The sequence below is a fragment of the Ovis canadensis genome, chromosome X (assembly GCF_042477335.2).
Source record: "Ovis canadensis isolate MfBH-ARS-UI-01 breed Bighorn chromosome X, ARS-UI_OviCan_v2, whole genome shotgun sequence".
NCBI classification, from domain to species: Eukaryota; Metazoa; Chordata; class Mammalia; order Artiodactyla; family Bovidae; genus Ovis; species Ovis canadensis.
In genome coordinates, this window is record NC_091727.1 from 127,911,588 (window position 1) to 127,925,476 (window position 13,889).

At 37.0% G+C, this 13,889-nt stretch overlaps 1 protein-coding gene across 4 annotated transcripts in view; it reads left to right on the plus strand.

Annotated features, from left to right (window-relative positions):
- ACSL4 (acyl-CoA synthetase long chain family member 4) overlaps positions 1-11,472 on the plus strand; it is a 214,184-nt gene extending 202,712 nt beyond the window's left edge. For all 4 annotated transcript variants that reach the window (XM_070290949.1, XM_070290948.1, XM_070290946.1 and 1 more), the window contains 2 exons: positions 2,175-2,332; positions 8,484-11,472. In XM_070290949.1, the coding sequence (XP_070147050.1) occupies positions 2,175-2,332; positions 8,484-8,641 (316 nt within the window). In that variant the 3' untranslated portion in view covers positions 8,642-11,472. The remainder of the gene's footprint in view (positions 1-2,174; positions 2,333-8,483) is intronic.
- The last annotated feature ends 2,417 nt before the right edge of the window (positions 11,473-13,889 follow it).

A 13,889-nucleotide genomic window follows, 5' to 3' on the forward strand; every position in this document is an offset into this window, starting at 1 on the left:
TCTTGAATTCAACAGCTTAAAGGTCATTTGAGATAATCCAGACGTTTTAACCATTTATGGACCACCTACAATGTCTTGCTATGCCTCAACAGTTATTTGGTTTAACATCCATAACAACTGAAACTTAGCATAAGTAATTTTCCTAGGAAGGTGACACAGCTAGTATAAGTTTTCTAAATAAAAAGCCTGAGAGACTGAACCATTTTCTTTCTTTATATGTTAAGATGGTTTATTTTTCTGGACTTTATTACTCCCTTTAAAAAATTTAATTGTAAGAAACAAAACCTAAATTTACCATCTTAACCATTCTTAATATAGTTTACTAGGGTTAAGTATACTTACATTGTTGTACAACCGATCTCCAGAACTTTTCATCGTGCAAAAATGAAACTCAGTGTCCATTAAACAACTCCACGTTTCCTCCTTCCCCCCATCTTCCCCACCCCTGTCCACCAACATTCTCCTTTCTGTTTCTGTGAATTTAACTACTCTAGATGCCTTAAATAAATAGAATCATACAGTGCTTGTCTTTTTGTGACTGGCTAGAATATTATTCAGCCTTAATAAGGAACGAAATTCTGATACATACTACAGTATAGATGAACCCTGAGGGAAATTCTAAGTGAAATAATCCAGTTACAAAAAGATAAGCACCATATGATTCTGTTTATTCAAGGTATCTAGAGCAGTCAAATGGCAGAATCTCTTTCTTTCTCATGGCTCAGTAATATTCCATTGTACATATACACCACATCTTTATCCGTTCATCCACTGATAGACACTTGTTTCTGTATCTTGGCTATTAGGGACTAATGCACGCAGTCCATTACATGGACTATGCAGCTGTGGACATGGACCAGCTATCTCTTTGCTATCCTGTTTTCATTTCCTTTGGACTTATACCAAGAAGTTAGATTACTGGATCACATGACAGTTCCATTTCTAATTTTTTGAGGAGCCTCCATACTGTTCTCTATAGTGCCTGCACCAATTTGCATTCCTATCAACAGTGCACAAGTGTTCCTTTTTCTTCACATCCTCCCCCAAACTTGTTATTTCTTGGCTTTTTGATAATAGCCATTTTAACAGGTATGAGGTGATATCTTATGGTTTTGATTTGCATTTCCCTGATATTGAGCACCTTTTCATGTACCTGTTGGCCATCGGTATGTCTTCTTTGGAGAAGTGTTTATTCAGATCCCCATACCTATTTTAACTGAATATTTTTTGCCATTGAGTTATATGAGTTCTTTATATATTTTGGATATTAGCCCTGTATGATATGGTTTTTCAAATACTTTTCTCCCATTTTGTAGGTGGCCTTTTCATTTCGTTGATGGCTTCCTTTGCTATGCAGAAGCTTTTTATATGCTCCTACTTGTTTGTTTTTGATTTTTTTGCCTTTGCTTTTGGTGTCTAATTTAAAAAGTCATTACCACACCTATGTCAAAGAGCTTCCACCTTTGTTTTCCTCTAGGAGTTTTATGGTTTCAAGTCTTCGCCCATTTTTTAATAGAATTATTTTTTTGTTGTTATTGAGTTGTATGAATTCTGTATACATGCTAAATATTAACCCCTTATCAGATATATCATTTGCAAATAGTTTGTCCAGTTCCATAGATTGCCTTTTTATACTCTGTTGTAACCTTTGATACACAAAAAGTTTTTTATTTTTCTTGTACTGTTCATCTATTTTTTCTTTTGTTGCCTGTGCTTTTGGTATCATATCTAAGAAAGCATTGCCAAATCCAATGTCATAAATCTTTCCCCTTGTTTTCTTCTAGGTGTTTTATTATTTTAGCTCCTACATGTTTAGGTCTTTGATCTATTTTGAGTTAATTTTCCTATGTGCTATAAGATACAGATCCAGCTTCATTCCTTTATAGGTGGATATCCAATTCTTTCAACACTATTTGTTTTAGAGACTGTCCTTTCCCCATTGAGTGGTCATGGTGCTCTTGTTGAAAATCATTTAACCGTATATGCAAGGATTTATTCTGGGCTGTATTCTATTCTATTGGTCTATCTATATGTCTGTGTTTATGGCAGTACTATGGGTTTTATTACTTCTTAATGAACTTGTAACAAGAGAAATATATATTTGGACTTACGTGTATTATTTTCATTGAATCTGTGTTTTAATTTCTGTTCTGCTTTATTATCTAAATTTTTAGTGACCAGTCCTATGTGATAAGTTTTGTGGTTCCTAATCAGCAAAAGTTGACACTTTTGGCACAACAGAAAGGGGTAGAAGGAACTTGGGTTGATATCTGCAATAACCCTGCCATGGAAGCTGAAATACTGAAAGAGATTAGAGAAGCTGCAAATACCAGTAAGTAAGAAATTGTTTGTCTGCTGAAGTCCTCAAAAGTTATTTAATGAAGTCCTATGCATTAGGCTTTTCAAGATGTCTATTTGTTTTGATAATAAAATACAAGTTAAAAAAAAACTCTTGTATATAGTGAATTTTCTTGTTGAAAGGATCTTTAAATGTTATATGGTGAAGTAACCTATCTAGTTCTTTATTGCATGTCACAGCATCCCTGTTAAGTGATCATCTAGCCTGTGTTTGGAATGGTCTGTCTTTGTTCTCATTGGGCATCCCTGATAGCTCAGTTGGTAAAGAATCTGCCTGCAATGCAGGAGACCCAGTTCGATTCCTGGGTCGGGAAGATCCCTTGAAGAAGAGAAAGGCTACCCACTCCAGTATTCTGGCCTGGAGAATTCCATGGACTATATAGAGTCCATGTGACTATAGGGTCACAAAGAGTCAGACACGACTGAGCAACTTTCACATGTGCCCTGGTGTGAATCTTTTATCATTTGCTATTATGTATGCTTACTTGGTGTGGGCCCTTTTAATCTAGAGATCTCTGTTCTTTGTTTCTGGGAAATATCCATTTACCTTTTGTTGTGTGTTTGCTTTTCATAGTCTTTCCCCCCTTTAAGTTTCAGATTCATGTTTTTATCTGGCACTACTTTTATATGACTGTTGACCTTCTGCATTCATCCTCTTATTTTCTTATCTATTTTTTCTTTTGTATTCTGTCTGGTCCATTTTGTTTTATATTCTGGCAGATCCCTCAACTTTATCATTGCTTCAATGTGTTGAATTTCCAGCTTCTAATATCAGGATTGAGATTTTCAAGAGCTCTTTCCTGCTTTCTCAGTGTCCTTTCAGTAGCATCCAGTTGCTCTTTCCTGGGGGCAGTCATCCTCTGAGGATAACTTCTATGACATTTTCTTCTTCTGTTAGTGTTCCTGTTTCCTCCAAGTTCCACTTTCTGCTTGCTTTGGTTAGCCTCACATACATCTGCTGACCTTTGTCCATTCATATTTGAGAACGAGCTACTAAAAAGCTGTTTGGAAAACTTACTGGGCTTCACTGAAAGGTTACTCAAATGTTAATGTCTTGGGTAATACTATTGCTGCAAAGACTTCTCCACTGTCTTCCCTGGAGTGATATTAACCCAAGTGTCAGTATTCTGGCAGCCACAAAAGGGACTCGGGGCTGGGGTACGTACATCTTCTCCTCACTGAATTCTTAGGTTTTCAGCTTTATTCCCTCCCTCTACTGTACCTGGTTTCCTTGAGTCCAGAGTCTCTAGTTCAGTTGGGGCTTCCCAGGTGACACTAGTGATAAACAACCCATTTGCCAATGCAGGAGACTAAAGAAATGCAGGTTTGATCCATGGGTTGGGAAGATCCGATGGAGGAAGGCATGGCAACCCCCTCCTATATTCTTGCCTGGAGAATCCCATGGACAGAGGAGCCTGGCGGGCTACAATCCATAGGGTCACAAAGAATTGGACATGACTGAAGCAACTTAGCACACATGCACGCCTATCTCCAGCCTGGTTGGGGACGAGCAGAGTAAGAGAGAACTGTCCTCTGAGGAGGCGGGGGTCAGCCCTCCTGTTTTCAGGAGGGCTCTCATCTGTTTCTTTGGCCCCTGTAGCTTCTGTCTATGGGCTTGGGAAGTCGGTTTGCCTCTGTCAGTGTCCTTCAATGTCAGCAGTTAGCTTTTTAGCCCATTTGCTTTTGGTCTTCTAAGATTTTCTTGAGTCCTCTCACCCACTGTCCTCTTTCTCGTGATTCTATTTTTTTCCTGTGAGGTTAATACCTTTTTAATATAAAAAATTATTTTCAGACTGTTTATTTTCCAGGGGAACCTGTATAAACTGTGTACTCTGCATGCTTAATTGGAAGCTGTTAACCTAGTTTAACCTGTTACCTTCCCTTCAAAAAATGAAAATATAATTTTTCTGAGGACAAGTTTCCTACATTCATTCTAAACTACTGGACAATACAGAAAATTTAAGGGAGGAAGCAAAAATCACTTGATAGTAGTTACCTTTGGATGATGACATTACATTCTGTTATATATACTTAACGTATCAATGTCATCTACTTTCTTCTCAGTCAGTAGATATAGAATTGCATTACCATTTTTTTTTTTAGCTAAATAGTATTCCAGGGTAGGAGTGTCTACTTGTTAGACTTTTTCCCTCTACTGTTAAACAAATAGACCCCCACCTGTTGTTGCCTCCCAGTCAATTTATTTTTTTATGTAATTATTTTATTAGTATGAATCCTTAGCCATTGAATTTCTTTTTTAAAAATAATTTTATTTATTTCGTTTTGCCTGTGCTGGGTCTTTATTGCTGTGTGTGGGCTTTGTCTAGTTACAGCAAGTGGGGTCTTCTCCCTGCAGTGGCTTCTCTCGTTGCAGTGCACAGGCTCTCGGCAATGGGCTTCAGTAGCTGCAGTCCCTGGTCTCTAGAGCACAGGCTCAATAGTTGTGGTGCCTGGGCTTAGTTGCTCTGAGGCATGTCGGATCTTTCCAGACCAGGGAGTGCACTTGTGTCTCCTGCATTGCCAGATGGATTCTTTACCACTGAGCCACCAGGGAAGCCCCAGAAATGAAATTTCTGAGTTAGGGAAAATTATATTTTAAAGGCTTATGGTTTACCTTAGACTTCCCAGGTGGCGTTAGTGGTAAAGAGTCTGCCTGTCAGTGCAGGAGACGTGAGACGAAGGTTCTGTGTCAGGAAGATTCCCTGGAGCAGGGCATGACAATCCACTCCAGTATTCTTGCCTGGAGAATCCCATGGACAGAGGAGCCTGGCAGGCTGTACTCCATAGGATCACACAGAGTCAGAAGCAACTTAGCATACATGCCTGGTTTACCTTATGTTGCGAAATAACTCCCTCTTCCCCCAGAAAAATTGGACTAGTTTATACTCCTGTTAGAGATACATGAGCACACCTATTTCCCTAGCTAGGGTACTCTTATTTTTTTAGATTACCTACTTGAGTTCCACTTTGGTTTAAATAAAGAGTTTGCAACATTTGTTAGCAAGTTGAAGTTAAAAAACTATTTCCCCCAAGAAGAACATTCTTCTAGTTAACTCTGGTCACTGTAAAGTTTTGGATAACAGTTATTAACATAATCTAAAAAGTATATTACTTTATAAGCATAAAGACAGTGGCTTAATTTTTTCTTAAAGTTGGTTTTGTTGTAGTATTATTGACATATCACACTTTTTATGTTAATATCACCAGGCTTCCAGAATTTTCTTTGACACAAATCCTCATTTTCTTCTTTAAATGTAGTATTTTAAAAACAATTTCAGTCAATAGGAGAGGCTGTTAGTCACTCTCAAAGTACTAATGGACTAGAATGTGACTTGAATAATTCATCATTGAATATTTAACTGTGTGAAAGCAATAATGGGGGAAGTTTTTCAGGCTGAAAAATGGAATAAAATTCTAGGACCTAATACATCTACATAACTTTCCTATGTTTGGAATAGACATGAAACTGAACAGTTCATTATTTGGTTAATGAACAGTAATCATGAGTTAAGTCTGTATAATTCATGAGCTTGTCTGTGCCACAAAAGATTTATTTTACTAATCTTTTGCTTCAGATTATAATTTCAGAAAGTGAAAGTGTTACTCTCTCAATTGTGTCTGATTCTTTGTGTCCCCATGGACTGTAGTCCACCAGGCTCCTCTGTCCATGGGATTCTCTAGGCAAGAATACTGGAGTGGGTAACCATTCCCTTCTCCAGGGGATCTTTCCAACCCAGGGATAGAACCTGGGTCTCCCATTCTTTAACTTTTGAGTCACCAAAGAAGCCCTAATTTCAGAGACTAAAGCAAAAAAGTATGAAATAGTTTTGATTGGTCTCAGCTAAATCTGCCTGAAATCATGCATTGTTCATAGCAGGCCTCTTCATGTTTTAAATATAAGTGCAAGGTATTGATAAGAATGCAAAATAATTGTTTTGGGGTGATTTGACAATTAATCACTAGCTAAAAAACCTGACATTTGCTGCCACCTGCAGGTCACATTTCATAATGTCCTAGGTAATTCTAATAAAATGCCATGATTAAAATTGTCTTTTTCTCTTCCCCTAATCTTTTTCACTTGTTGGCAACTTTTCCTTTTTATAGGAAACTGTGTGAATGCCTATTGTTCTCTATAACTTGTGGTACTAGATAATATTTAGGCATTTCCAAAACTTGGAAACCTCTGATGCAGCATTTAAAATATATATATGCTTTATTTGCTTGTGTGCAATTGAAATAATATGCCTGTTTTGTCTCATTGTTGTCAGTGTTTCTGGAATAGGACCTAGGTAAGTAGGGAAAGTAATAAAAAAAAAAAAGGTTCTGGCGCCTGATCAATACTTGAGTTATTCCCTTGAAATTCAAATTTGGCCTTATTTCAGGGACCTCTGTGTAACTGAGCTGTAATGTATCATCAGAGTAAATACAGTTAATTTGAACAAGTTTTGATAGTGTTAGTTGCTCAGTCATGTCCGACTCTTTGCGACCCCATAGCCTGTAGCCTGCCAGGCTCCTCTGTCCATGGAATTCTCAAGGCAAGAATACTGGAGAGTGTTGCCATGCCCTCCTCCAGGGGATCTTCCTGACCCAGGGATCAAATCTGATCTCCTGCATTGCAGGTGGATTCTTCACCATCTTAGCAACCAGGGAAGCCACCAGGGAAACAAGGTTCATACCCTTTTATTTACCTTTTTAGGCATCACTTTTAGGAAGTTGGTTTTAAGTAGTTCAAAAGATTACTTTTCATACTCAGCTTTATATTTTTCTCTTATTTTAATGAGAAACTCACTAATTCAACCAAGCTTTCATAAAACTTAGACTAGCCTTATAACAAAAGCTTCATTGAATTTGAGTTCCTTGTGCCTATCACTAAAACCAAGTTATCCCTAAAGTTACCTGAGGCTGTTTAGTAGTAGTTTTAAAGCATGTGGATGTTTGTGTCTTCAAAACTGCTGTTTTAAATAATAGCATATAAAATAAAGCTCATCTGTAGATTAACATTACTGTTAGTAGTGAGCCTTCAGAATCTTAAAGAAGACGTATTAATAACAAGTAACTTGACTGACTATAACTTATTGAGATTTAAAATCATTGAGTACTATATTGATTGCTTCTCTTTATTTTCACCATTTTCTTATATTTCTTTCAACAAGTGTTGTCTAACTCAAACCCATTATGTGCTACATCAGTTCTTATATCGTTTAAAAGTATGAAATTCACAACCCCCTTTTGATTATTTGAATTATAATAAAGTTTCTGAAGAACAGTTATCTAGAGGCTAAATTTCTGTGGAATGAGTGAATAAATATGTATGTGCTTCTTGAGGGCTCAATATAGCCTGTGAATGGCAGTGAATAGAACAAAGCCCCTGCTTTCATGAAGCTTACATTTTAATAAGTGAGACACCTATACAATGTATGGGGTGGTGATAAGTATTTTGAAGAAAAGATAGCATAAGGGGATACAGAAAGACAAAGGGACTTCTGTTTTGTTAGGAGTGGTCAGGAGGTGACATTTGGACACTTGGATGAAGTAAGGAAGTGAGCTGTGCAGCTACAATAGGGAAGGCCATTCCAGGCAGAGGGGGCAGCAGATAGACTCTAAATAGGAGGGTGTCTACACCCTACATATATGTGTGTGTGTGTGTGTGTGTGTGTGTGTGTGTGTGTGTGTACTCAGTCATGTCCGACTCTTTGCAACCTCGTGGACTGTAGCCCGCCAGGCTCCTCTGTCCATGCGATTCTCCAGGCAAGAATACTGGAGTGGGTCACCATGCCCTTGTCTGGGGAATCTTCCTGAGCCAGGGATAGTACCTGCATCTCCTGCATTGGCAGACAGATTCTTTACCACTACATCGCCTGGGGACATATATATTAGGGAAAAAAACTGCATAGACCAAAACCATACAACTGAAACAATTGATGTGTACTTTGAGAAGTATAAAATGAAATTATAAGGTGGCGGTATTATTAATTAACTATAACCTACCATTAAGAAAGTTTATCTCATCACCTGCATCATCTAAATCCTGCAAAATTCTTGTTTTATTAATTGTTTCTCTCTCGCGCTCTTTCCCCTCTCCTTTCCTCCCTTTCCTCTCCCTGCCCCTACACTTCTCATTTCAGTGAAACTGGAGCGATTTGAAATTCCAATCAAGGTTCGCTTAAGCCCAGAGCCCTGGACCCCTGAAACTGGTTTGGTCACTGATGCTTTCAAACTGAAAAGGAAGGAACTGAAGAACCATTACCTCAAAGACATTGAGCGAATGTATGGGGGCAAATAAAATGCTGATCTTGTATTTACAGTTGTGCAGAAGGTGGCTTGGTGGTTTTTTTGGTTCTAGAGTTTTAAGCCTCGCATCATTGAACTGTCTGTTAGAGTGTAAAGACATAGTAACAAAAAATCAAAACCAAAAGAGATTAAGTCCACTTTAATTAGTTTCCATAGTTCTAGTGAAGCTGAAATTGAAAAGTTATTTCCCTGTAATTGTGTTATTAATTTTAGAACAAAACTTCTGTTTTTAAAAATTAGCCTAAGATTATACTCATGGGGTCGCAAAGAGTCGGACACGACTGAGCGACTGAACTGAACTGATACTTGTTTCATTAAAGAAAAAAATTTAATGTTGAACAAAATAAATTAGAGCTGGAGTAGAATGTAGTTTGAGGAAATTTGCAACTTCCAACGTCTACTGTCTTCCTAGTTCAGAAGATGCTTAAATATTAAGCATGACCAAAAAAATGTATTAACACTACTCAAAGCAGAAGTGCTGCAGGGCTTTAAAATTCTCTTCCAACCATTTGTCTTGATTTGTAATGTAATATACGGAATCAAATAAAAACATTGGAAACCATTTTAGGATTCATAATTGTTGTGTAGGTTAGACGTAGAATCATTATAATATTGTGAATAATTACAGTGCCTGAAGTTAGAATAAAAACATATAAATGCACCAAAAAATATCTAGTAATACATTTAAAGGGAAATTGAACTGTTGTTTGAAACTTGGAGATTGAAAATCAGTAACTGTAATTATTTGAATGGCTTAAGTATAAAAGTACATCTTCAAACTGCTGAAAATTGCCTTTCTCTGTTCAAAATAAGACTGAAACCAAGAGTTAAAATGATAGGAATTTAATCAAATTTTAGTGGGAGCATTTTCTCTGTTAGAAAAGGTGATGAAATCCTGAGTATTTCTTATCCTGACCCTTGCATAGCATTGAACCTGGGAAAGGATTTAGACTCTGAATTTATCTTTAATAACAGGGATTGATTTTAAAGTATATTAAATCACACTCATAATTTAAGGTCTGTTTGCTGTTGCTGATTTGATTCTTGATCAGTTGGTATTTCTAAAAGCATTGCATTTTGCTTTAATTTTAGCAAAGCAGATTATGATAAATGAATTCCCTGCTGTCTTGTTTAAATCTATGAATGATTAATTAACTTGGATGAATTTGGGGAAGTTAAAGGGAAGAACACACTGTTACTACTTTTTTTCCTATTTGTAAGAAGAGTTTAGAAACTGGAAATGCTGGATTTGGGAGAAGGGAAGTTACTCAATAAGGGACTGATATTTGTGCAGTAACTTTGTGTGTGGGCTTCTTGTTGAATCTTTAATTGAAATCTGGGATTATATATCCCTGAAATATAGTCACACTTGAACCATAGTTACTGTTTAAAAAAAAAAAAAAACAAACCACAAAACTTCTTAATACTGTTATTCTTTGCACTTTTTTCTTAATCATTTTATATATATATACATATATATATGTGCCTATATATATATGTTGCTTATATTGCTTTGTACAGTTGTGGGCCACCACTGCAACAAAACACATTCTTTTTGCTCTAGAATATTTATAAAGAAAATATTTAAATGTTATGTATATGGTGGTAAAAAGGAAAAATCATCTGGTGTTATTATAAGCAAGAATGAAGGTTTTTGTAAAGAATGTTCAGTGTCTGCAATGTAAAATTTGAAGCAAGGCCCCCTGAAGTTATGTGTATGTGAGTATTCTCATTCTTCCCAAATTGGCTTTGAAGCGTGAAAAACCATTCTTACCAAGTAGACTACTATTCAGCTTCTGCTGTTCTTGGCCCACTGTTGACCCTCTAAGGATGATGTACTTAGACTTTTTCAGTATGTGACCCCCCCTTTTGGAATGGTGATTTTAAATGTGTGAGTGCATGCATACATACTCAGATATTTGCACCCCAACCCACTCCCATCTCCCAAAAGCTAGAACACTGCCAACTAATCTGTTGTATGGGTCCTTTAGAAACACGTAATTAACACTTAAGGATGGGTGCTGCTAATTCTTTGTGAAAATCCAAATATTGTTAAGGGACCAGGGAGATGCCACTACCCCCCGATTTTTCATCAAAAAATACACTTGTTTATGTAAACAGATCTTTCCATATTCATAGTGACTTTTCAAGTATTTGAGCCTAAAGATTTTGATCCTACATTTTTATACTGGTTTAAATCGTTCACTGTTATTATTACATGTCAGCCATCAAATAAAGTTGTACTTTAAAAATTTCCTACAAGTATGTACATTTCTAAGATGAACACCTGTGATTTTTGCTTTAATTACATGAAAGGATCTTGCCTCCAAAATTTCCTACAAGTATGTACATTTCTAAGTCAAACACCTGTGACTTTTACTTTAATTATGTGAAAGTATCTTGCCTCCTTGATATTTGTATTGATTCTTTTTTTTCTGGAGTGGAGGTATAATTGTATCACTTTTTGGAACTGAGATACAGATGAATGATTCAAAAAGTCAGAAGTTAAGAATGATGTTTCTGTGGTCATAAAGATTGATTAATAATCTTTGCCTATATTTTCCTGATGGCATGTTACAGATGTTTCTGGAATAGCAAGATGAAAACAGATTAAAGATTGTGGGGTATTTGGGATTTGGAGAGAAATATTTTAATTTTCAAATGTAGTTACAAATTAGAATGTATTCATATTTGTATTTTCTGTTAAAATGCACGATTGCAGGATTGTTACTTAGATTTTCGTGTTTTCCTTGATGAAAGGCTTTGTTCTGGTTTTTAAGTTTGCACTCGAATCTTAAGAAATAAATCCACCCATGTTATCAAGCCAATTCGTGCTTAATTATGTGCCAGGATAAAATCTGCAAATTTGAGGAATGTTAACCAAACTTTTAAACACATATTTCAAAAGTATTCATCTCTAGGTTTATCGAATTGCATTAGCAGATAACCTGGTTTGTACAAATCACATCCATTAGTTTGGAGGATTGAACCCAAAGCTGTTACTTTCATACAGTTAATAGAGTAAAATTCCTTTGTAGCACTGATACTGTGGGACAAAACATAGTCATGTTGTGTGGATTGTTAGCATGTGCTAATAAATAATTGTTACCTTCAGGCTAATTAAAATTTAGGGAGAAATTAAGTTACCTGAGTTATACGAGGGTGTATATAAAATGGTATTAGAGACCGGGAACCATTGCCTGAGTCTATTTCCTGGCTTTGCCACTCACTAGGTGTGTGACTGGGCAAGTTCATTAACATCTCTCCACTGCATTTCTCCTTCCTGAAAAATGAGGTTGATTGATAATAGGATGGTTGTGAGGGTAAAATGAGTTAAACTGTTTAAAACATAGTAAGCATGTGTTACCAGCACCAACAAAAACATATGTTAGCTGTTATCATCATTGTTGTATCCAGGTAACATTCATCAGTCAAGTTATTTAACGTATTGGCTGGCACACTCAGGGACTCAAAGGACTGCTAACCCCTGAAGACTTGGTAGAGAGAGTTCTGGATTTAGAGGTGAGGAGACCTGGGCTCACTCTGTCACTAGTTTTGTAGCCATGGACAAATCTCATAACACTCCCTTAGCTTTAGTTTCTTTTTCCTATATCAAAGAAAGAAAGGGGGAAGACTGGACCAAAGGAAAAAAAAAAAAAGCCCTTTGTAAATAGAGAAAAATGAATGACAGAAGAAATAAGGAGTGTAATTGACCCTAAGTCCCATCACATCTAGCTTTCTTATTGTGATTTTGCTATCCCAAGGTGATTTTTTGTTTTTTTAAGATGCCCTCAGTCCCAAGTTTCCTATATGGATATGAGGCTGTAGATGATGCCATGCTACTAGGTATCAAGAGTTTCTGTCACTCCTAAGTTCTCTCCTTAAAAAGCAGGGCTGTGCACACACAATTCAACTGTGCTTTCAATTTTTTTAAAACATGATCCACGATGCTGTGACCATACACTTCTGTGTATCCTGCTCGTGCTCAGTCCCTCGGTTGTGTCTGACTCTGTGATCCCATGGACTGTAGCCCACCAGGCTTCTCTATCCATAGGACTTTTCAGGCAGGAATACTGGAGTGGGTTGCCATTTCCTTCTCCAGGGGATCTTCCCAACCCAGCGATCAAACTTGCATCTCCTGCCTTGGCAGACCGTTTATACTGAGCCACCTGGGAAGCCCCTGCTTCTGTGTATATGAAACAATATTTTATGACAGTGTTTATGTGGAAAAAACAATGAGATGACCAGTGATGCTATTTCGTTTATTTAAATGCTGGTTGTCACCCTCTACACTGATTTCATGATCCCACAAGATAGTGCTGTCCGATGGGACTCTTGAGTTTGGAAATGTTTTGTATCTCTGCTATCCATTATAGTACCACTAGTCACGTGTGGCCATCAAGCATTGGAGATGTGGTTAGTGTGACTGAGGAACTGAGTTTTTCATTTCATTTCCATGCTGGGTAGCACAGCTCTAGAGAGTCTGCAAGCCACTCTTTGGAAAGCACAGGTTGAAAGTCAGCTATCATGTGAAGTCCATGAAAGAAAGCTATCCCTTACCCTCATCCTCCCACCTCCTCTACCTCAGAGACAACCACACTGTTAGATCTCCCAGTCAGTGCTAGTATTTTCTTCTTAGATGAGAAGGCAAGGATTACCTTTGAAAACTAGAGAAAAGAGCAAATTGGAGTAAATTGGTTCTGTAAGATAAAAAAATTTTCACAAAAAAACTTGAAAACTCCCATTAAAAAGAGCAGAGAGCTGCAGAAAAAGTAATGTATAGAAAACAAAGCCCAGCTCTTACTATAAATATGATGGCTAAAATGGAAAATTGGAGGAACGTTCTCAGAATTTTTGGAGGGGCCAAAATGTCATTTTTGAGTGTGCAATTAGGTGGTGGTACATTCACAACAATGTTGTGCCACTATCACTACTACCTAATTCCAAACAGTTTTTTAAAGATGAAAAATAGGAACAAAAAGGTAAGGGTATTAAAGAGTCAGTCCAGGTGATTCATCATTTGAACAACAGAACTTCAAGAGAGAGAGAACTAAAAAAAGGGGGGGGGGGTTTCAAGTATTCAAGAAAATTACCCAGAACAACATGGGCAGAGTTTGTTAAAAAAGCTTTGCTGTAAGGTGATGTTGGCTGAACCATTTGGGAAACCCCATGTCAGCACTATTCATAATGACCCACAAATTGGAAACAACTATAATGGCTATCAACAGGAGAATAGATAA